General features: G+C 48.8%; 2 protein-coding genes across 7 annotated transcripts in view; one reads left to right on the top strand and one right to left on the bottom strand.

Moving 5' to 3' along the window:
• Positions 1-10,106, bottom strand: part of TBC1D16 (TBC1 domain family member 16) — a 29,320-nt gene extending 19,214 nt beyond the window's left edge. For 2 of the 6 annotated variants that reach the window (XM_061479948.1, XM_061479953.1), the window contains exons 1-3: positions 9,959-10,106; positions 3,606-3,841; positions 2,016-2,646 (exon numbers count right to left, since the gene is read on the bottom strand). In XM_061479948.1, coding sequence (XP_061335932.1) covers positions 2,016-2,646; positions 3,606-3,783 — 809 coding nt within the window. In that variant the 5' untranslated portion in view covers positions 3,784-3,841; positions 9,959-10,106. Of the gene's footprint in view, positions 1-2,015; positions 2,647-3,605; positions 3,842-7,439; positions 7,644-9,361; positions 9,585-9,711; positions 9,774-9,958 lie in introns of those variants that run through there. The other 4 variants (XM_061479954.1, XM_061479949.1, XM_061479952.1 and 1 more) reach the window with 4 other exon arrangements.
• A 335-nt stretch (positions 10,107-10,441) lies between these two features.
• Positions 10,442-22,331, top strand: CCDC40 (coiled-coil domain containing 40). The gene is made up of 19 exons (XM_061479880.1): positions 10,442-10,542; positions 11,047-11,157; positions 11,547-11,712; positions 11,871-12,040; positions 12,549-12,632; positions 12,721-12,940; positions 13,781-13,938; positions 14,773-14,895; positions 15,260-15,381; positions 16,090-16,333; positions 16,441-16,623; positions 17,631-17,876; positions 18,587-18,800; positions 19,234-19,403; positions 19,526-19,617; positions 20,178-20,298; positions 20,945-21,133; positions 21,287-21,445; positions 22,029-22,331. Exons 2-19 carry the CDS (start codon positions 11,050-11,052, stop codon positions 22,272-22,274), a joined length of 3,015 nt encoding a protein of 1,004 aa, XP_061335864.1. The 5' UTR covers positions 10,442-10,542; positions 11,047-11,049; the 3' UTR covers positions 22,275-22,331.
• Positions 22,332-22,449: the final 118 nt, after the last annotated feature.

Genomic DNA, 22,449 nt, shown 5'->3' with positions numbered 1-22,449 from the left:
TCGCCCGAGCCAGGCTGCAGGGATTCAGAGCAGGGGGTGAGAATGCAAGAGCAATGTTCCCTTCCTCTCCTGACACCGCCGCAGCTCAGAGCATCAGCGCTGCACAACAGTTACACCACAAGGCTCCTCAGCTGCCTGCCGTGCCCGGAGCCCTGCGCCCGCAGCCGCTCACACCTCGCACTGCACATGGGCCAAGGGCTGGCATTTCCCCCGGATCAGTTCAACCTCCTGGTTTCCAGCAGGAATAGGATGTTGTTTGAAATGTGTCCTGCACTATTCCCACTCCTAACTGCTAAAGCCAGGATAATGCCTCGGGGTGTGCAGTGAGCAGGGCCATAGCTCCCACCACACACACACAATAAGGGACAGGAACATTTGCCCTTCAAGAATCTTATTTGGAACTCAGAAGCATTGTAATTGTACTTTATCTAGCAAAATATGCTTAATCCCCCCCGCCAAACTTCTTTTTTTCAGAGTAACAGAGGCAGGTCAAACACAAACTGTTAAGGAAACCAATTACCAAAGAGACGCTTTGGATGCAGAAGATTTGGGGGCTTTCTGGTTTTTAGCTCAATGCCGAGAAGTTTCTAACGCAACATGACACTCTCTAAAGGTGTGTGTGACTGAAGTTTCAAGCCCTAAGCAGTAGCCCAGTGCTAGAACACAATCTGAATGGGACAAAAAGCCTGGAAACCAGCAAAATCAAGCCAGTTCTTAGTAGTGGTATTTAAACATTCAAAGGCCTCTCTAAAATTCTTTTCAAGGGTGTTCTGTGACATCTATGTAGTTTCCAAAGTCTTTTACAATGAATACTTGTCAGGCATGATTTAGAAAGCTGAGAGAGACACCGTCAAATTGACCTTGTTCAACACAAATTGGAAACGAAAACATGACAAGATGGGATGGGCTGGGCTGGAATGGGATGGGCTGGCCGAGGTGCTGCTCAAACCACTGCCCACCCAGCTGCTGCAGAGCTCAAGCCAGAAACCCCTGTGGCTCGTGGTTAATTAGAAGCATACTGGTAGGACATGTATCAGTGTAAAGCTGATCCAAAGTCTGACGTCACTGCTCTGAAGTGGTTTAAAATACCCAGAGAGAGATGAACCAATTTGAATACTTCCTTCACAAACCCTGTTCTTACCAGCATTATCTGGGCTTGAATTAGCCATAAAATAAAGGGGCAAAACCTCTTCAGAGGTCAAGTCTTCATGTAGCTGTACATTGCTGACACACAAAGGAGAGCTTGCTTTTCCTAGTTTCAGGTGTAGTTTCAAAGTTGAGCCTTAAAATCAGCCCCATGGTGCTTCATGAACGCAGCACACGCATCCTCCCCAAGATGGAAATGAGGGATACACAGCACAGAGCAGAAAGCCAGAAACATTGTGTATCAGTAGAGGGAGTTATACAGGCATCCTAGTCTTCATTATTCCTCTGCCAGGGTGCCCTCTTTCTCCTAGGTGAAGGTTGCTGCAGATGCTGTTGAGAAGCATTGTCATTTGGATATAGCAGCACTGACTAAAACATCCAGGGTAGACATGCAAGAATTAATATTTGTGTGTCATAAGTGGAACCACGCTCTGAACACCAGCAAAAACAGTCCCACAAACAGGCTTCATGTCAACACGGCGCCTTGCAGTGAGGCAGCCATGGCTCAGAGGCAGTCAGGTTGACACTTTGATGTGGTTCTCCACAAGCAGTAACTTGCATCTCTCCTCAGAGAGCCAATTAGACCAACAAAGGACCTTTTTAATTTAGTGATGGTGCTCAAAGGGCTCAAGACAGTTCACCTGTAAGACTGTACATACACAGCCCTGAATATTCAGGGCCAGGGTTCACTGAGCAGAAACAGGACTGGCTGTCAAACAATTTCCTGTGAATTATATAGGTGTCTGAAGCGAGACAGGATTTTCAGCTCAGTGCCACTCTGAAGCTTCTCAGTTTCCTTCAGCACCTCCAAGCTCAGCTACCAGCACCCCAGCTATTCATCCAGAAACTAGAGAAAAAGATGCACTCACCTGCTTTCATTATCCAGGAACACGGAACTACTGCTTTTCCCGAGGGCTTCACTGATGGGAGAGAGGCAAAAGGGGGAAGAGAAGGCATCAGAATCAGAGTCAAAAGTACTGTCCCTGCTCACGTCATCAGCAGACAGCTCCAGGGAGCCCTCGTCCTCCCCTGGCTCTGGCCTGCAGTCCAGGCCTTCCTCTGTCCCCTCCACTGACAGCTCCGACCTGTTCTGCTCCTCCTGAGAGCTGATTGTCAAGAGGATTCCTGAGTCACTGCGAGCAGGCTGGGGGGACCGGTGGGTGCCGTCACTTGCGGGGCAGCACTGCGGGAGCTTCTCCCCTTCCGAAGAGGGGGAGCTGATGTAAGCCACGTCTTTCACAAGCTGTGACACAGTCAGGATGTCTTCTCCTCTCAGGACCACGGCCCCTCTCTGCTCGGTGGGGGAAGGCTGCCAGACAGTGCCGAAGCCCTGAGCGTGGCGGCCCCGCTTGCGGGGGGCTTTGCGCACAGGGGAGCTCTCGGGGGTGATGTAGCGCAGCGCTTCCTCATCCTGCCGCTGGATGCGGGAGTTGGGCACCCAGGCAAGGATCAGCGTGGTTCCCAGGAGCTCATCCTTCTCCATGTACAAGCACAAGTAGCCTTCAAGAGAGCAAAAAAACCATCGGTTATGATGCAGATTTAGTCTAAGGAAACTCCATAAACCTGAAATTTGCTCTTCCCCATCTCCCCTCACTTCACCACCATTACACAAGGGCAAAACAAACCCTTTCATTAACCAGGACAGAATTCTGCCAAATGAACTGCAGTGTGCTCAGCATTAGTCAGTATTTACAAATAATTTCAAGTCTCCGTATGGCTTTTGAACAGTCTAAATTGCCTCTGGCCTAAGTGGACGGAGAAACAACATGCAAATACTTCAGCTTCCTGCGTGGATTATTACATTCTGAAATATGTTGGCGCATGAAAAACTTCCGCTGTTTGTTAGTTAAATGATTCCAAGTGCCACCTAAACATTTCTTTCTCAAGACTATTTACCCTGGTGTAGCCAAAGGGCTACAATACTCATGACAAGCCAATAGAAAGAAGAGTCACACACACAAAAAAGGAAGCTTGGGTCAATGTTCAGAGAATAGTTTTGTGAAGCTAAGCCAGTGGCCACAGCTCTCTTTGATGAGGACATGAAAGAGCAAAGGAACAGATGAGAATAAAGGGATAGAGCTGTATTTATCTTCATTTACTCCATGTTTTCTTTCTTTTCCCTCTATCAATGGTTGTTGAGGCTTCACCAGCAACGACAGCTGCAGGATGATACTTGGCTTTCCTGAGCAATACACATATTTGAAAGAGCAACAGGAGTTACTGTCCTCAAATGACAACTGTCCATCTTCTAGCAATTCAAAAGGACCTACTAGAAGAGGTAAACTGATGAAGAAAAGAAAGAAATAGCATGGCTGTCCTTAGTCTTCCATAAGACTGCCTTCCCCTGTCCCACATTGGCACCTCTTCATTCTTTAGAGCCCAAGAGGTAGAACTCCATACAAACACACCCCCAGGAGAGAGAAAAGAGCAAGTGAGCAGAGTCTGCAACACCCCATCACCTGGGTGATGCTCCCCGATGCCTTGCAGCAGCTCAGGTGGGTGGACACAGACATTGTTCTTGGAGTAGATGATCTCCCCATCAAGTATGGAGGGTGAGCTGCTGCCACCACCAGGAGTCAAGGTCAGGAGGTCGGAGGCTTTGGAAGAGGCGCGTCGGAGGAGTCGCCCCAGAGACATCGCCAAGGAAATGTTTCCATTATCCGTCAGCTCTAATCAGGAGCCAAACTGGGAAGACCTGCCAAGAAGATGCAAAGAACAGTGTTAGAACAGACACGACACCACAGCACGTGCCCTCCACTGTCTGAGAAGGAAGAGGTCTCCCGTAACTGCTGCATCCATCGTACAGCCCAAGCAACAGCCTCCAAGTGCTTTGGAGCTGTAACTTTACGTTTTAAAGATGAAATACAGAATCCCAGGATGTTTTTGTCTGCAATGAAGAAATATGAAGGCAGCGAACCCCCCACATTTTAATACTGTGGGGGAAAGAGAAAAGTAATGCTTGTCACTGCAAACTGCCCATTAAGGGAATAGCTCAGCGATGCAGAGATGCCCGATGTATCACTGTCCTGGGAACGCCAAAGAGAGTCAGAGTAGACCCTGGAGGATTCCTTCATCATGGAAAAACTGCTGAGACCATGACATTAAACAAGGGGCTGCTGCTTCGCCTGCAGTAACCACTGATCTCCAAAGAAAACATTAAGCAAAACAAGTTCATGTTGTGCTCACCATTTTTTGGCATATTCCTGCTGTGTGTCTGAGGGTTTTGGGTTGGGATTTGGGAGTTTGGGGGTTTTGTTGTTTGAGCAGTGTGGTTACATAGAGCCTTTGCAGATATAAGTGGCAGGAGGCCCACATTCAGCAGAGCAGGCAGGCTCCAGGAGCAGAGCGTGGCACACTGCCTCTAGCAGACAGCTCATCTATGGATAGGTGACTCCAGCTAACCAGGGAGTTCAATCCCCAGCTCATCACTGAGGAAGCTCTGTACTCAAATGAGACGTTCTCTCCTCCAGGGCTCTGGATGAGGAGCTCTACAGTGAGCCCAGGGGGGGCCACCCAAACTGTAAACTAGCAGATGGATCAGGAAGAAGACTTGAGGTGTTGAAGCAACAGATGGGTGTTGCGTCCCACAGACAGCCCAGCCCAGCTCAACACGGAGCAGGCTCTACCTGCTCCTGCTGTGCCCTGCTGGGAAGCAGACTGTCCGAGGCACAGCAGCTTCTGTTCTGTCAAAGTGCACGAGGAGAGGCCCCATCTACTTTTGTTCCTTTGTATTTACATGGCCTCACTCGCTCGTGAACAGGCCAGTCTGACCCAGCACACACCACACATCACCACGGTCCCAGGTCCAGGGGCAGCCCACTGTGTTCCTCATGACAATTCCCACACCATGACCTGCAGAGCATGCAACAAGGGCAGCCAGACATAAAACTAAGAGCAGACAGGCCCTGACTTGTACTATCCGGGCACTATATGCAGGAAACATGTAGGGGCCTAAAGCATCGTCAACCACTGAACAGCTCTGGTTTCTTTAAACATGGTTTTAAAGGTATCTCCAGGCAAACAGGAAGCGAGAAGGCAGAAAGAGCCAATGGAAACCAGTGCTTCTCAAAGAACAGAATGAAAGCTGCAGGGAAGGAAAGTAACTGTCCTGATTCTGACAGATTTGCACATACAGAAGATTGCAAATGAGGCTGCCAAGTGGTTGACAGAGCCTTCATTAAAGGACAAACCATTGGTTTAACTGGCAATCACTGCATTTGCCAGCTTGAATCACAGCATAAGCAGGTCCTGCATTTCAGTCTTTGCTGGAACTGGAGAGAGAAGCCTCATCCCTCCTACATCCTGTGCCCAGCAAGTGTTTGGGGTAAGACAAGTACTTTGCAAGCCCTCTGCACGCGTGTTGCCTTCTAGCGCCAAACACAACATGTATCTTCACTTCTCAGCCCCCAAAAACAAACTCCAGTGGAGCCATATGCTCATTCTTGTCCAGATCATCAAAAACCACAGCACTGTTTGAGGCTCTGGGTCACGTCTTGGAGAAAGTCATTTGCCTCAACCACATTTAAAGAGCAGGTCACCTTTCCTCTCATTGCACTGCAAGAGCACACAGCAAACTGCTGCAATTCCTCCCTCCCACCACCGAGTTACAACACACCATTTCAACACAGTGCTGAGGGAGTCCACAGCAGTGATGTGGAGCAACCTGTACAGCATCAGAGGCCCTGAGCCTCCAGCACAGCTGAGGAGGGTACCGCTGCCAGGCAGCGCGGTGTGTGCAGCTCTGCCCATTGCTGTCAAGCCCGGATATCCGGACCTTCGGCTGTGCCAGCTATTTCATGAGAGCTCTGAAGGCACTAAACCTGCAAAGGAGGAGGGTGGTACACAGCCGCTTCCTCAGGAAACACTAGTGAGCTTTTCCCGCTAGGGACAGCAGATGGAGATGCAGGTATGAAACGAGCTTGTGTGATGCTTTCCTGCTGCTCTTCAGGGGCTCTCAGAGCACAGCAGAGGTGCAGGATTCACTGCCAACAGAGGCAGCATTTAATTAGCTTTACCTAGCCCAGAAAGAACAAAGCCACAGGTAAAGAGCAAAAGCTGCTCCCTGGAAAGCAGGAGGAATTTAAAGGGAAATACTGCTGTGATCCTGCAGAACACGTGTTGCTCCAGCACTGCCCTGATGTGCAGTTGGACAGCACTGCAGGTACACACACGGATACATGTGCTGGGAAGAGGAAACAACAGCAATGACAGGACGTGAAGAATATGGTGTCCTGCCAGCACAGAAACTCAGCCTGTGGCATCTAACTTGCCAAAGAGCCGCGCATCAGAAATCAGAAACCACTACAGTGCTGCAACCAAGCAGGCAAACATACTGGGAGATAGAAACATCACCAGCAAGACTGGAATTAATCCTCTCACAGCTGTTAAGCTGTGGTAAGGAATATGTAGTTTACTCATTCCAATAGCAGGGATAAAGGTGTGAAGACCAGGGCAAGCTGGAGAGGCCATTTCCATCACTGAGGGGTTTCAAAGACTGGCCACAGAAACAGATGGTCCCAGCAAGGACCAGATGATGGAGTGGACCTTTGAAGGTCATCAAGTCTATATGTACAACCCCGAAGTCTCTGAAACAGCTTGTGAAGAAGGTGCCTCTCTTTCCCAAAAGGCAAGAGTTCATACAACAGAAACCAGCAAACAAAGAGACCCGGTGTGCAGGGTTTGCTCTATTCTCAGTCCTTTTTGTGTGGAACAATGTCTGCACACACAGGCCACGGGCCTGGAGAAGCAGCAGGATTTGCTGCTGCCTCTTGTGTGAGCTTGGGAAGGCCAGCGAGATCTGTCCTGCTGCTCAGTCAGCAGTGAATTAGCACCATTCACAAAAAAAGGTTCTCTCCTATTGGTTTTCTATTTATGCCCTGATCTGAAGGGATCCTTTTCAACGTGGCAGAGACAACGCAGCTCCCCAGCAGCTCAGGCACAGAATTAGCTGAAAAGCTCTTGCTGAGTGCCAATATTTATTAAGCACACATACATTTTCTTCTCCCACACATCAACTGTCGCCGCTAAAGCTCTTTGCTACAGCTACTGAGTCTGTTCACGCAGCCCTTGGCTGCTCTCCCAGGCAGTGCCAGCACTTCTCAGCTACACCAGAGCTCACAAACGTGCTGGGGAGCCAGCTCCTGAAATCACCCCAGGAGACTCTTCGCAAGAGCCTGAGCAGTTCCAGCCAGCAGCAGCTCAAGTAACGCCTGCTGCTCGCCTCCCTCAGGCGTGCCCTTCTCCCAAACCCACCACCAACAAATGCTGTTTGCCTTGGCAGATCACACCCTCACCTTGGCACTCGCTGCTGGACCAAATGGTGCTGCCTCCGGTTGCACAAGATTCCTGTATTCCAGCACAGGAGGGCAATGCAGGGCTTCTGCACATTACAAAGCTGACAAGGAGCACATAAGGCAACAAGGCTCCTCTCACAAATGAGTTTAGCCCATAGAGGCAGATGACAGCCACGCTTTGGGGTCGGCTGCTGCCGACACTGCTGAGCACTTGGTGCCTGGCAGAGGGTCTTGTGGCTCCAAGGACAAACTTGCTGTGCGAGTTTAATAGCTTTACAAGCAAAATAAGCTGAGCTACAGGGCTCTTGAAGCGAAATATGAGACCTACAGCATGTCTGGGCACAGAGGAGAAATGTGAGCCGTCAAACATCGGCACGGAACTGAAGCATGAAATGCCTGAAGTAAGAAAAATGGAACAGTCTTTTGTCTTTTCTGCCCTTAACAACTTCAATTTGATGTTACATGTTTAAGGAGTACAGAGTCACTGCACCAGGGAGGTTTCTGACACTGCACAAGCTCCTGCCCCTTCCTCCCCTTGGGAAAAGCAGATGTGTCTCTGTATCTCTGGTGGTTCAAGCACAGGTTACAGCGTGCTGGAAGGCAGAGCAGGGACTGGAGCCTGGGGTCAGGACTCACAGGTTTTTTCCAGTCCTCTGAATGGATTGTCTGTGTGCCTCTCAGCTAGTCACTCCCTTCATCTCTACTACTCTAGTTATACATGAGAGCTGTGAAACAACCTTCCTTTTGTACTGCAATACCTCTTCATTAGAGGGAAATAAAGCTTCCAGAACTACTAGCCATTAGCTGGAGCTATTTAAGATGACCTAGCCAAATCGAGGAAAAAAGTTTACCACAGGAAATCATTCTGAAGCCATCCCATTGCATGGAGAGAATTATGTAGGTCACCAAAAAGTCTTTCATTCCTGAGCTGCTGGTGCAGCAGTGGCACGTGGAGCACAGAGGAAAGGCAGAGAACCAGCAGTCACCAGCCAGGGCTGGGATCCTGACAGGATTCAGCTCTGATCCCAGTCGCTTCAGTGGAACAGCTTCACTCAGATGTGTCTCAGCTGAGAAGGTAAAAAAGGGACAGCAGACTAAATACTGCAAGATTGTGACTCACAGACAAAATGGGAAACCAAATGCTATGGTGGGAGCCTTCCTGCTGCTTCCAGCCACACCTGCTGAGGCAGAAAGAAAGCAAACAAGAAGCTTCCCTCCCTCCAGCACCAGGAGCCAAACCACAACACACGCTTCTGTGCAGGAAATTATTTGTGCCATATGTCCCTCCATCTCCAGATTAAACATAATTTTATGTCACTTAACTGCAGCGCTTGTGCGGTAAGTAACTTTGTATGGCCTTTGATTCCCAATGCCGTGCAGCTGTGGCATGGTAACGCCCCCAGTAACAGCAGGTAAAGAATTCCCGGAACCTGATATCACAGCTGAGCCGATGAACTAATTGCAAAGTCGTTTCTTAATACAGCAGAAGTCAGAACAGGTGTCTCTGATGCTTTGAAAGAGTCACCTTTCCCCCTGACCCCATTCGTGCCTGCTGGACAACACTGCCCCATCCCAGCAATCCAGCAAAATTATCACGAGAACAAGGATGAGCTCCTCTAAGCCCACAAACTTAAAGGAGCAAAAGAAGCAGCAAGCCCCAGATCTTCGCCCTGAGCTGTCCTGGTCTCAATATTTCTACCATTTTCTCTTAAAAGATATTCCATTTTTATTACTTCTTATTCAGAGTGGCAGCTGAGAACACAATACCTTTGCAAGACAAGCTTCTAGTCTGAGAACCAAAAAGACAGGCAGACTTCAGAGAGGAAGAAGCAGAGTTATTTTAGTGTCAGCAGCACAGGGAGCAATGTATCAACATGTAATCCCTGCCCCGGAGCGCCTGAAGGCCACACATCAATAATTACCAAGGATCCCAACATCCATCTTCGTGTCTCCGCTGAACTCGGCAAAGGAAGAAACAGACAGCGGGGTGGGTTGGGAGCGGGGCCTCCTCCCGAAGGGAAGGAACAGGGCCGGTAGCCGGGGCTGCGCGGAGCCGCTGATGAAGTTTAAGAACTGTTTCTCATCCCGGTTTCACAGCCCCTCCCCAGCGACTCTCGGGAAGACAAAGAACGGGGTAAGGAAATGGTGCCTCACCGGGCGGGACACCGGGAGCCGCGGCCCCGTGTGACAGCCCCACGCGTGAGGAGCGGCCGGGCCGGGCCAGCGCCGCTGCACAGAGCGAACCCCCCCTCCGCGGCCCCGGTGCTTTTACCGGCAACGACGAGCCCCGGGGAAACTTCTGGCGGAGGGACGGGACGGGACGGGCCCGACCGGACCAGCGCCCACCCCGGGCCCCGCACCGGGACCTCCGGCAGGGGTGTGCCCGCCCGACGGCCCCGCCCCGCCCGCTCGCCGCCGGCGTGACCCGGGGCTGCGCGGAGCTGCCTCAGGTGGGGCCGCCCCAGGGAAGGAAGGGCAAAGAGCGACCCCGGCACGCCCCGCCCGGCCCCCGCCGTTACCTGCTGCCCCGCACCGGGGCCGGCGCGGCCATGGCGGCCGGGACACAGCCAGCTCCGGCCCGGGCCCGGCGGGCTGAGGTAGTGCGGCCCGTGCACACCCCCACCCCCCCCCCAACGGCTGAGGTGGTGCGGCCCGAGTTCCCCCTCCGCGGGCTGAGATGGTGCGGCCCACAGCTAGCACGTGACCAGGTGTTGACGCGTCGCCGGGCAACGGGGAAGATGGTGCTGCTGGTGGCGGGTGAGTGCGGAGCTGGGCCCCACCGGGGCTGCTCCGCCGCGACCGGGGCTGCTCCGCCGCGACCGGGGCTGCTCCGCCGCGACCGGGGCTGCTCCGCCGCGACCGGGGCTGCTCCGCCGCGACCGGGGCTGCTCCGCCGCGACCGGGGCTGCTCCGCCGCGACCGGGGCTGCTCCGGGGCCCCACTGGGGCCTGCGGCTCGGGCTCACTCTCTCTCCTGCCTCTGGTTGCAGGTACAGGCCAGCCCCGTTGATAAGGCTCCTGCTGCAGCAGCAGGGGGGTCTGGACCCGAATTAGGCTCTGCTGAGCAGGATATAATCCAAGTTTCCCCGCATCTCGCTGTGGAGGTGATTTCCTTTGACACGTTTCTGCTGCAGACACCTTAAAAAGGAGGTTTTCCATGTTTCATAGATACATATACTTGGTCTTTTCTTATTGGGCTGCGTTGGTGATAAGTTTTCTTCTTCCGTTGCACAGTACTTGAATTTGGTAAAAAGGGTATGGGATATAACAGTGTCTCTGAAAAGAAAACAAAAAGAGAACAATTTGGCTACATGTGTTGCAAGCCAGAGGAGGTTCTTTAATAAATGCCTAAGGGCATTTATTTGTTTCACTAGATGTAAGCTAAAATCACATGAGATCACAAGGGGTGTGAAGAACTCTGTCGGGTCTGTCCTGTCTCCATCCTTGCTGTGTGACTGGTTTGTGAATGAGAGACTTCTAAATTGAACGCCTGTGCCCAAAATTGAACGCCTGTGCCCAGTTGTTACATTCCTGTTACAATAATGTTAAACAAAGTACACACTCCTTCTAATGCTGCTGTTCTACTCTTCCCCTGTGTTGTATGTTAGGCCATGGAAGCAGAGAAGGGGAAGGAGAACGAAGAGGAAGAGTCTGTTCCTCTGGAGAAAAAAGAAAAGGTGCTTCCCCCAGCAGAAGGAGAGGTCTCTGGAGCTACAGAAGTGAGACACTAATATTACCTATAACCTTATTCACAGAATGTATGACCAGTGTTTGTAACTTCACATTCTGCTGGTGCAGTTTTATTGCTGCAAACACAAACCCAATGAAAGCTGGGACAGAGAAGCAGTGAACTGGTCAAACACAAAGTATAGAAAAGCTCTGACAAACCTGGGGAGATTCCCTTGTTGTGCTGTATATGTGCAAGGTTTTCTTAATGAAGAGTAACACAGCTTTGCCAGTATCTCTGTGCACTGATTTTAGAACAAGGCCTCTTGCTGATCCTTTGTTTGCATTGTTCATGCCTCATGTTGACAAAAATAAGGAGACTTTTAGGGGCAAATAGGGTTAGATTGAAAAGCTGTTTCAGGTGCTGAGTCTTATGTTTCAGGAAAAACCTCCTGAGACGTTTTGGGACAAAGCAGAATGTGACAGTTCTCCTGAGCTGGGTGACATGGAGCAGCCAGTGACAGACAGAGGAAACACTCCCCTTCCTGCAGGAGCAACTCTGCAGGCATCTGCTTTGTCAGTGGAGCTGAGCAGCTGCACAGAGTCAGGTATCATTCAGTTCCTTATTGACAGCACAACACTTGATACCAGCTATTGAGCACAGTTCCTGGTTTTCTCTCTTTCTGATCATTACTAACTCAACTGAAGGCACAATACTATGACATCTAAGCTTTTATCTTCTTATTTTGGGGGGTGTGGGGTTCAGGTAACACCGGAGAACCCAGTTCTCTCTATTCAGAATCAGCACTTACTAGTGAGCATGGTGACCAAAAATGGGAAGAGGAATGGCAGCAGCATGGGGCTGAGGAACGTGAAATATGCAGAAGTGAGAAAACCACAGAAGAAACAGAACTGGTTGTCTTGGATCCAGAACATGTGAGAAGCCTTCAAATCTTGTCACACTCCTTTGCAGGCTTGAGATTTTTATTTGTCTAAAATGTGTGAGGTAAATTGTAAGCAGGGGCTTGGCTGTCTGCTAAAACTGTGTGTTTAAAAATAGCTTTCACAAAAGTAGGGAGTGTGTCTGCTCCCTCAGCATTAACCCCAGAGCTGCAGGTTCAGAAGTAGGCAATGTAAAGGGTAAACCTGATGCTCTTCAGGGTTCCTGAAAGAGCAGTACTTGCAGTGAGTGGACGGGTTCTCAGATATAGCTCTTCTGAGATGTTTCTGACTTTCAGATATTCTCAGTAGTCCCTTTCTGATTTCAGCTAATACCCACTATGTAGCTCTCCTTGCTTGCCGAATGAGTGCAGCTAAATTAAGAATGGGAGTTTCTAGGGCAGAAAATAAGAGATGTTTTATTTAACAGTGGGAATAGCAGCAAGGTTTCTTCATAATTTATTGACACAAGTATGTTAAAATTTATCAACATCCTACTTTACAGCCTCTGATGAGAAGATTCCAGGCTGCTCTGAAGAATTACCTTACTAAGCAGATGGAAAAAGTGAACCTAGAGCTTCAGGAGCTGGTATGCAGCATCCTTTCTTTGCCCTCCTGCAGCAGCCTGTCCCTGTGCAAGCTGAAGTGAGAGAGCTGATTTCCTCTTGTGTTGGCAGAGGGCAGATACGAGGAAGGGCAAAGAACAGTGGGAAGAACTCGGGGTGGTTCTGTACGGAGCACAGCAGCAGCTGGCCCATTTGCAGCTGGAGCTGGAGAAGAGCCAAGACCGCTGCTCACAGGCGGCCGCAGTGCGCCAGCAGCTGGAAGAGGAACTGGAGGGCCTGAGGCTCACTTACAAGACCATGTGTCAGAACGCAGATGAAGAACGCAGGAAAGGTGACTGAGGCAGTATTTCCTAATTCTGGTATTATAAGGAGAAATGAATTTGAATCTGAGTCAAGCATTGGGTTGAAAAACACAGTAAATTAAACGGGAATAATGCACTCGCTGAAAAGTTTCACAGCTATTCCTGCTTAATTATATTCCCTCATATAATTTCTGTTGTTTCCAAGACCGTGGTTTTATGTTGTAATTCTCAGAAGGTCTTTAGGACTAAAACTAAGTCCATTCCTGGCAGGTGGCTGTTCTGCAACTTAGCAGGGAAAAATTCCTAGCAGTGTAATGTTGACCTGTGTCTCTGCAGGGCTGCAATGAGATTGCAAATGTCATTAGGGGTATCCTGGAGTATGAGAGCACCATCCATGTGGCAGCCCATTCCAGCCCCAGAATCAGACTTGGCTAATTCTTTTTGTGCTGCAGGCATTTGGATAGGAAACAGTAAAACAATTGCAATGGCAAGGATAGCAAAGCATTCAAATGATTGCCTGGAAAGTTTCTGAAGGTTATTGAAAAAAATTAGGGAAGCATTGAACAAGCTGAGAAAGAGACAGTTCTGGTTTGGGGCAGAGGAGTGGACTGCCAGCCTCCTGAGGCCCCTCTTTGATTTCCTGGGATTCGTGTGCTGGGAGTCAAGGGAATTGCTTACCAATCATTTTAGCTTTGCTTGTGGAGCTATACTTCAAAGCTGATGCAAATTGCTATTTCAGGGAGGGCTGATTGACCTCGTATGCGTGTGGTTTTGTTTTGGGTCCTTCTATATTCCTTTCCCTTTTATCACTCTTTAAAGTCTATCCTACAAATGCGTTTCTCTAAATATTTTTTCTCCTGCCTCCTCAGTTTCTGCAATGCAGACCCAGGTTGAAAACCTGGCCTTGCACCTCATCTACATGCAGAATATGGACGAGGATATGCATCATAACATTTTACTTATGAAAAAGTCAACAAAGAAGGCTGAGGCAGAGAAGCTCCAGGCTGAGGTGGAAAAGAGAAAACAGGTACCAAGTAAAACTGTCTTTAAAGTTAAGTAACTAACTACAGATGACAGTGGTGGTGGTGGAGGACGTGCTGCCTTGCCAGAGGAAGGCTGCAGTGACTCAATCAGGGAACATCGGTGGGGACTTTTTTCCCAAATAATTGAGAACAACCCCAAACCCCACAGGCTTTTCTAAAACTGAGAATCCCCACCCCAAGACAGTGGCACTGCCCAGAGGTTTTTGACGAGCATTATAATAGTCAGTCACTCTGCACTGAAGCGAAGGGGGTGTGGGAAAACAAAGATATTTAATGAAGAAGTTTCATATGTTCAAGTCTCGAGAATTGTTCTGAGTCACAACGAGTTTCACAATGAAAAGCAAACTTTGAAGCTGAGCAGAGCTGGTTGGTGGCCTGGAGCTCCCTCTGCTGCCTTCTGCCTGCAGCACGACGCAGGCTGAGGGTTACTAACGGAGAATTGGATGCAAACAGTAGAAATCAGTGGATTTAGATGTTTCTTTAACAAAGGATTTAAAACCAGAAATCATTAAGGTTCCCGGCTGCTGGGGAGGTGGCACAATATAATGCATGCTGACAGGAATGGATGTTGCTTCAGACCTGAAGTATCAATTACTACTGCAAATACAATAATAAAAATGGAAAAAAAAGGTCTTAATCTGTTGACAATTGTCACTGCTGCGTCCATGAGCCGTTTGCATAGGAATGGGAAGTTTTAGCAGGAATACAGTCTAATCCAGTTGCCAATATAATTCCTTTTCTAGCCTATGTTATTCTTGCAGAATATAGCTGGTTAGGACGGGATTATGTTACTCATCCTGAGCTGTTTGGCTCTTTAGGACTTTCTCCTTGACCGCTTAACCAGAAAAGCATATGAACTCCAAGAACAGATTGGTCTGCTTGAAGCTCAGTTTGCGGCACAGGCAGAGGACACAAAAGTAACTCGGCAAGCAGTAAATGAGGTAGGAGGGTGCTTTATACACTTCTGGTTAGTATTTCCCTCTGGAAGGACTGGCCCCTTTGGTTCACACTCACGTGGTACGTACAAAGTAGGCCAGAGTTGTATGGTTTGTTTCTGCTTGGAGGAATGAAAACTTCTCGTTTTTCCCTCTCCCCCCACCTTTGTCACTGAGAATTGCCAGTAAATCTCTTCCTCCTCCAACTTCTCAGCATTTTTCTTCCTGCAGACGTATGCTCTGTGGTCTGCTGTGACAGTAACCCAGGCACATGTTAGCTGAAGCTGTTCCTGCCCAGGATATTATGAACAGAATTTGGTTTTTCAACACAGTATAGGTTAATCCCATCTACCAACTCTCTCTTCCCTAGGCTTGTATGGAGGTACAGGCTATTAACATGGAGAAAAAGCGACTGATGAACTACTGGAATAGTAGCTTGGCTGGAATGAAGCAAAGAGATGAGGCCTATGTTGCCACACAGGAGCTGCTGAGGTAGGGTGTCTGTAAACAATCCCAGGAGAAGGCTCAAATAATCTGGACAAGAGGGATTCAAAAAGGGACAGTGTGTCTTTGTCAAGTTCATTAATGTAAGTGCAGGATATGTCAGTCAGAACAAGTCTGCTGCTCTAAAGCACATGATGAGGTTAAGGATAAGAAGCACACTTCTTTGTTATTATTTTCTTTATTCAAAACACAGCTCTCCCTTGAAATGTGTGGGGCATTTTAAGCTGTTTAGAGTTTTTCTATTCTATTTTATTCCTTTAAAAGAGTTCCATCACCTTTGCAACATCTCTCAATCCAGAGAGCTCAACATCAAGAAGGATTTATCTGCCACTTTTAGTTAGGGCTTGTGATGGCTTTAGGAATCTTCAGGAAAACCTTCCTATTGTTGCCAAAGGAAGTGTTTATTTGGTCTGGAGTCTTAAAGCTTGACTGGTTCTCTGTGAACAAACAATATGCTTTTACATGGTGGCATCCTGATAAGAATGGGAGGTGGGACATGTCTGTAGGAAAATTAATTCCATCTTTGTCATTTCCTTTTAAATCTTAATGCCTCCATCCATCTTCTGATGATTCTGCACTGTCGCAGCAAACTAGCCTTTATAAAGATCTCCCTTCTGGGTGAGTTGTTGCTGCAATAGTATGTTCAGCACACAAATCAACCCCTGTGGTGATTTTCCATTCTCTTTGCCCCTCCAGCAAATACAGTCGCGACCTCAAGTCCCTAGAAACGGACATCCTTGGCTGTAGCAAATCGATCAGGAAAGAGGAGGAGAAGAATGAGACTCTTGTCAGCACCCTGAGCCGGTCACAGAACCATGCCAGTACAACAAAGAAACTGATTGCCCAGTGCCTTTCAGCGCAGGAGGCCCTGAAGATTGAATTTAGCACCTATGATCGTGTTCTGCGTGAGACAGAGCAGGCTATCAATAGGACTAAGATGGTGAGAAGGGTCCATGAAAGAAGAATCTTTTAGAATTGGATGCAGGGATTTAATACCCTTCCCCAAACAGTTGTAATGATCCTGTCTCTGTCTTCCCTGCTTTTTAGGATCAAGCTGCTCATCTGAATGAGCTGCTGTTGATCATTAAGGATATAGAGAAAGGAACCAAGGTCAAAGAGCAGACGGAGAATGAAATTGTGGCAAAGCTTCAGGACCAGCTGATATCCAACAAAGCCACAAAGCACTTCTCACAGCTGATTGCACAACTTCAGAGGAGAAAAACAGATCTGGTATGGTATTGGGAGGGCAGGGAAAGGAAACTGCCCAGAGCAGTGTTTCTCAAGCATGTTTTGTCAGTGTCTTCATTCTGGTTTTCAGGTCTGCAATTGAGAGTCTGCTGAGTTTGTGACTCCAGTTTGGTTCTTCCAGTGTCTTAGTGCAGGTTTCTGGTGTATGTGAAAGAGCTCGGCCAAAGGGGCCTGGCACATAACTTACTATTCCTTCTTTACTTAAAAAATGGGGCAGAATAATGAATTCTGGAAGTATTTACCATAAAGTATTACCAGTACTTCTGTACTCCACATCAAACTAACTTAAATCTCTGTGCTCAATCACAGAATGCGATATGAGCATGCTTTCAGTTCCCTGGTGAGGATTACAGTCCAGGGAACAGTCAAACCTAGACCCACAGTTCTTTATGGCATGACAAGTTGCTCTCTTTGGGTGTGTACAATGGGTACAGATAGGAAAAGCTAGAAGCCTCAGTGCGGTATTTATCATACTGAGCTGTGTAGGCTGGCACTAACGCAACATGCTCACACTTCTACATTTCCGTGTGTTACTTCAGCCTGCTCCTGGCTCTTTTAAATCGAGGGCATACCTTAAGTAACTGGAAGACTTCCAGGGTTGGCTTCCATTGTGAGAAATTGTTAGGTGGGGGGTGTGTGTGTGTCAGGTATGGTGGAGAAGGTACAATATAGCAATGTCCTACTACTGTTAGCCAGACAGAGATGGGCAAGGAAGATAATTGCAGAAGTGAAGAGTGTGGTCTGTTAAAGGGGGTTGAGATGTTTAGGCTCCTTAATGCTTTCCAACAGCCTTATGGCAGAGGTAAATATTGCTATCTTCTGTCAACAGATGAGGAAATAAAGGTACAGAGAAGGTAAATAGCTTGCTTACGGCTTGTAGCACAGACCTGGGAGCAGAATCTAGAACCTGTGTTTGATAAGTGGGCATTACAAATCACTGAGTTGCTGGTGGTGACAGTAATTTGTTTTCTGTCTGTTGATATTCCCAGGAGCTGCATTTTTCCAGGGTTGAGAATGATATGGCCCAGGTTATTCTGAACACAACTCACACCACCTGCAGGCTGGCAGTGCTCCAGAAAACACTTTGTGAGCTGGACAAGGAAATAAGTAATATCCATAATCTGGTCAGCTGCAGGCAAAGAGAAATCACAAAGGGCAACCTCCTGGCTGAGAGCAAGCAACGGGCCATCAGCCAATACAACAAGAGGCTGGAGGAGATTCTTTCTGAGCTGGGAGTATGTACTTCTGTGTTTCAGTCCCAAATTTGATTTTTTCTTTGTGGTGACCACAGATCCTTGCTAAATGTAACTGGTGGGTGGCTCACACCCACCAGGCATCCGCATTGTGAGTTAACAGCTGCAGTATTTAATGTAAGTGTTTACATTTGTCAGATAGCTCTTAAGGCATGGGAAGAGGAGGTGGCGTTAGGGAACTGTGCAATGAGGGTGTGCCTGATGAAAATACTGAGTGGCATCCATACTCTGGGAGTAAATAGGATCTCCTTATGGAATCTGCAAAGGCTGGCAATGGGGAATGGAGTAGGTGGAGTGATTTAAGTCACTTGATGGTGGCCCCATTCAGGTGATACCCAACTCTGTCCATAGCACTGTGAGCCCTTTACGGATACAAGTGTGAAGATGGGTGCTATGGCATATACTCTGCAAACTTGTGTGTGTCCAGATTTACATGGTGGGAGAGCTTAGTTTGCCACAGAGTTTGAGAACCTTTAGGGCTTCTGTTGGATTTATTCCTGCAAGGTCAGGAATGATTGGTCCCATCCAACTCGTGGGAAATGGAGGCAGAAAGTAACTAACTGGCAAATTAACAGTACAGCTGAAGTATTTAGTTGGCAGCTCAGCAGCTGGATGGGCTTTCTGCAAGGGTGCTATAAACAAGTGCTCCAGCAGCTTCTGCCTGATTTATCCCAAACCTTGCTCTTGTACAGGGGCAAGAATTGGGCCCACTGGAAATTGAGATTAACAAGCTGAATAAGGAGATAGAAGAATGTAATTCTGAGGTGATGACACTGCAGAAGAACTGGCTGAATCAGCAAAAAGAGCTGGTCAAGCTAACACGTGAACAGGAGGAGCAAATTGCCTCCTTGGATATGTTAAAGAAACGGTTGACCATAATGCAGCAGAAGAAACTGCGCACGGAAAGTAAGTCATTCCCCAGCTCTTCCTTAAGATGTTCACCCTTGAAGGGAGGAAAAAGGGAATGAAGGCCTGCAGATGGGTGATGCTAGGCCTTCACCAAAGAATTCTCTCTGTCCTCCTATACATTGTGTGAGCAGTAACACCAGTGTCTCCAGTGCTATATCCTGGAGCTGTGAGCCAGGCACCTTCTGCTGCTTTGTGTGTTATTTCCTCTAACGATTGATCCTACTGTCTGAACTGACAGTTACACCCTAGTGACCATGTCATGAGTTACACCTCTTAAAATCAAGTCTGCAAGTAGTTGTAGGTATCTCTCGCAGTGATAGCACTTTCCTTGACCAAGAGCAACTGTGGTCTAATGGCAGCCTGTCACCCCTTGGCTGTAGTCAGCCCAGTGCTTGAGAGAAGTTAAAGACATTTCTCTGTTCACCTGTAGATGAAATTCAGCAGGAAACAAAAGAACAGAAAGACATCGAACATCACATGAAGAACATGTACAATGACTTGATAAAGTTGAACGTGTTGATCAACAAGAATAACAGCAGCTATGAGGAGCTGCAGTGTAACAACATAATAACAGAGAACGAGTTCATACGTGCTCTCAAGGTACAGAGGGTGACATCTCATTTCCAGGCCTCAACCTCCCATGCAGATTGGAGGCAAATAGTGATCCTGTCAAACTTCCTCAGTCTGACAGTGTCCTGTTGTTCTATGCTTCCCCAATCTAGGAAGCAGAAAAAGAAGCAGTTGAGATGCAGGAGAGACATAGCCAATTGTCTGAGGAGAAGGAAAGACTCCTGAACAGCGTGGTGGAAGCAGAGTAGGTACCAGAGAGAGGTTCCTGCTTTGTGCCACAGTCTTTGAACTTTTGTATCTATGTCCATGTTACAGCACCAGCAAATGTGCTTCTGTCCTTCTTGAGGAGGATGAAAGGGATTTAATTAATTTTTGAAAGACAGAAACTGAAGGATGCTTTAGTTAATTCTGGAACCAGCAAGAGCTGAAGGATGTTGGCTTTAACGATTCCAGCACACTTACTTGTGCTGGATGTTGCCAGGATCTGTGTGGGAATCTGCATGCTGTCCCCCATGCTACCGCTCAGAGTGAGTGTGCTGCTCTGGGCAGTTAACTGGGATCCAGCAGCCCTCTGGCAGTCTGCGCATGCCTGTTTTTACAGTCTTCATACCATTTTCTGAGTAGTGGAGCTTCCTGTGTGCTCTCACACTGCTCCGCTCCTGCCCTTTTCTATGTCCCATGCACAAATCCTCAGTTTCTGCTGAACCATTCCGCTATGTTCAGAGTGGCTTTCAGGAGTGTGCACACAAAGAGCACCCTCCCTGTTGTTTACTAAGGCACCGCTTTCCCTTTCTGTCCTTGAAGGCATCAAATCATGCTATGGGAGAAGAAGATCCAGCTGACAAGAGAGATGCGAGCGGCAGTGGATTCTGCGACAGGAGAGGGTGAAATCCCAGCCATGAAAATAGAGATTCACAGGATGCAAGTAAGCCTCTAGGAAAGAGGGCTGAGGAGGGGAAGCTGCTCACAGCATATTCAGCTTTGGTGGGCTGACATGCAAGACAAGAGGTGAGAAACAGGCAGGAGAGGTAGGATCTTCCAGGCTGCAGCAGTATTGGAAATCTTAGCACCCTGCAGCCAGCCTGAATTAAATGCACCCAGCACATGTGCCCTGGCTGTGTCTGTGTGCTGCATACCAGGCTGCAGCAGAGTGCGTTTAAAATGCTGTATGTGCCTCCTTCCTCCATGACCCCAATTTATAAGCAAAGAAATGCTGACTACTAAACACTGCATCATCCTCATCACGGGTTAGGGAAGTTGTCTCTCTTCTGGCAAAGCAACTCTTCCCTTTCATTCTTGGGATGCTTCTGCTCTTCTGCTGCTGCTCTTGCTAATGAGTTCCAGTGAAGCAATTTGAAGGTTACTTTATACAAGTTGATAATCCAGCCTTCTGCCTTCCAGATCCACACAGGGCAAATCAGGTCTGGATATAGAACAGATTTGGCTTGCCGACACTCACATGTCCCATGTATCTGGTTCATGCTGATGGGATGGGCCGCACAGGAGACTTCAGTGAGGGGCCATTTGTACACAGTCGTTTTCAGCCTGTTTTGTATCGTGACAAATGGCAGGTCCGCTACAGCCAGCTGATGAAGCAACAGGAGAAGATGGTTCGTGAGATGGAGGCATGTGTTTCTCGCAGAGAGGCAGTAACAGTTCGTGGAGAGGGGCAGAAGACTGCAGATAAGAAACGTTTCACCAAGAGCGACTTCCACCGCAAGAAAGAGGAGCTGAGAAAGAAGATCAGTGAGACCCAGAAGGTGAGCAAGAAGGGCAGGGCTGGGAGAGCTGGTGGGCTATGGCCCATATGTGCCTTGTCATTAGCACCAGCACAGGAGTTCTGGGAACGTGGCCGGGAGCGCAGCTGAACTATGGAACCAGAACCTGCCATTTCCTTATCTTCCATTAACCAGAGTACTCAGGACTGTGACAAAACCATCCTGGAGCTGGAGAGCACCCAGGCCTCCCTCAGTGCTGCTGTCTCCCAGAAGCAGGAGGAGGTGTGCAGGCTGCAGGCAGAGTCTGATGTCCTTGATTCGGATTCAGAACATCTTCGGAATGAGAAGCGATGGGTGAGCACATCCCCTTAGGTGCAGCATGTGAGCCAAACAGAACCTGCTGCTTTCTTTGCTGGCCACCTCCCTGTCTCATCACCCCCCTGAACTGGGCACACTGGCGTGGGCTTTAGCAACACTTGGTGAACCGAGCACATTTTGAGGGCTCATGGTGCACCTGAATGGATGCTGCAGTTGTACTCTTGGCAAGGGAGCATTCACCTGGAGGGCATTGTTTCTATATTGAAAATATCTAGTACCAGCTTTCCTGTAGGAGCACCAGCTGCTGGCTCCAAGGATGTGACACATCTGAGAGGCAGCTCCAGGTCTTGAATGAGCTCCCGTGGGGTTTTTGAGTTGGTGAAACCCTGTCCTAGCAAATTGCCTTGTATGCACGGGTGTTCCTCTGATTTATAGAGTTCTGTGACATGATGCTGCATCTGCAAGCCACAGAATGAGGCTGCTGTTTGGCTGTTAATGAGGGGGACTTCACAGCACTGGCCTTAAGCAGCCCTTCCAGTTCACAATGGAATGGTTTCAGCAGTCTCTTAGTTCTATGTGCAGCCTGCTGTCAAAACCATTTCCTTTCTGCTTTCCTCAGAACCTTCTGGAGCTTGTGGCCCACCAGACCCGCCAGAAGCACCTGCAGGCACTGAAGGAAGGGAAGTACAGTCCCCTCTGCCGCTCTGAGCAAGCCTGGAGGAACGAGCAGCGGAAGCTGCAGGCCCGGCTCCGCACCGTTCATGCCATCATCAGTCGGGTCCAGCAGGAGCATCCTGAGCACCAGGGGACTCTGCAGTGGCTCGGCCGGTGCGTGCAATCCAGGCTGACCCCGCAGGAAGCCTGAGGGGCCCCAGCACCGGCTCCTGGTGTTTGTAAAGAAAGAAAACCTGCCTCAAGAACCGCTCCGTTTGCTGCCTTGCACCTTTCACTTGTAACCGCTTTCCCCTCTCCCCGGGCCAGCGGCGGCCCCGCCTCGCTCCCTCACCGGCGGCGGCCGCCCAAGTGCGGCGGCTCCGGGG

Source organism: Pezoporus flaviventris, unplaced genomic scaffold (genome assembly GCF_033815535.1).
Source record: "Pezoporus flaviventris isolate CSIRO_AGI_PZ_B2104156 unplaced genomic scaffold, CSIRO_AGI_Pfla_v1 ptg000158l, whole genome shotgun sequence".
In the NCBI taxonomy this organism is placed as follows: Eukaryota; Metazoa; Chordata; class Aves; order Psittaciformes; family Psittacidae; genus Pezoporus; species Pezoporus flaviventris.
Note: the sequence above shows the minus strand (reverse complement) of the source record. Positions and strands in the feature narration are given on the sequence as shown.

Coding starts and splice junctions, on each gene's coding strand:
- CCDC40 (XM_061479880.1), top strand. CDS start 11,050: ATGGAAGCAGAGAAGGGGAAGGAGAACGAAGAGGAAGAGTCTGTTCCT. Junction 20,299..20,944: donor TAGAGATTCACAGGATGCAA/GTAAGCCTCTAG, acceptor GACAAATGGCAG/GTCCGCTACAGCCAGCTGAT. Junction 21,446..22,028: donor TTCGGAATGAGAAGCGATGG/GTGAGCACATCC, acceptor TGCTTTCCTCAG/AACCTTCTGGAGCTTGTGGC.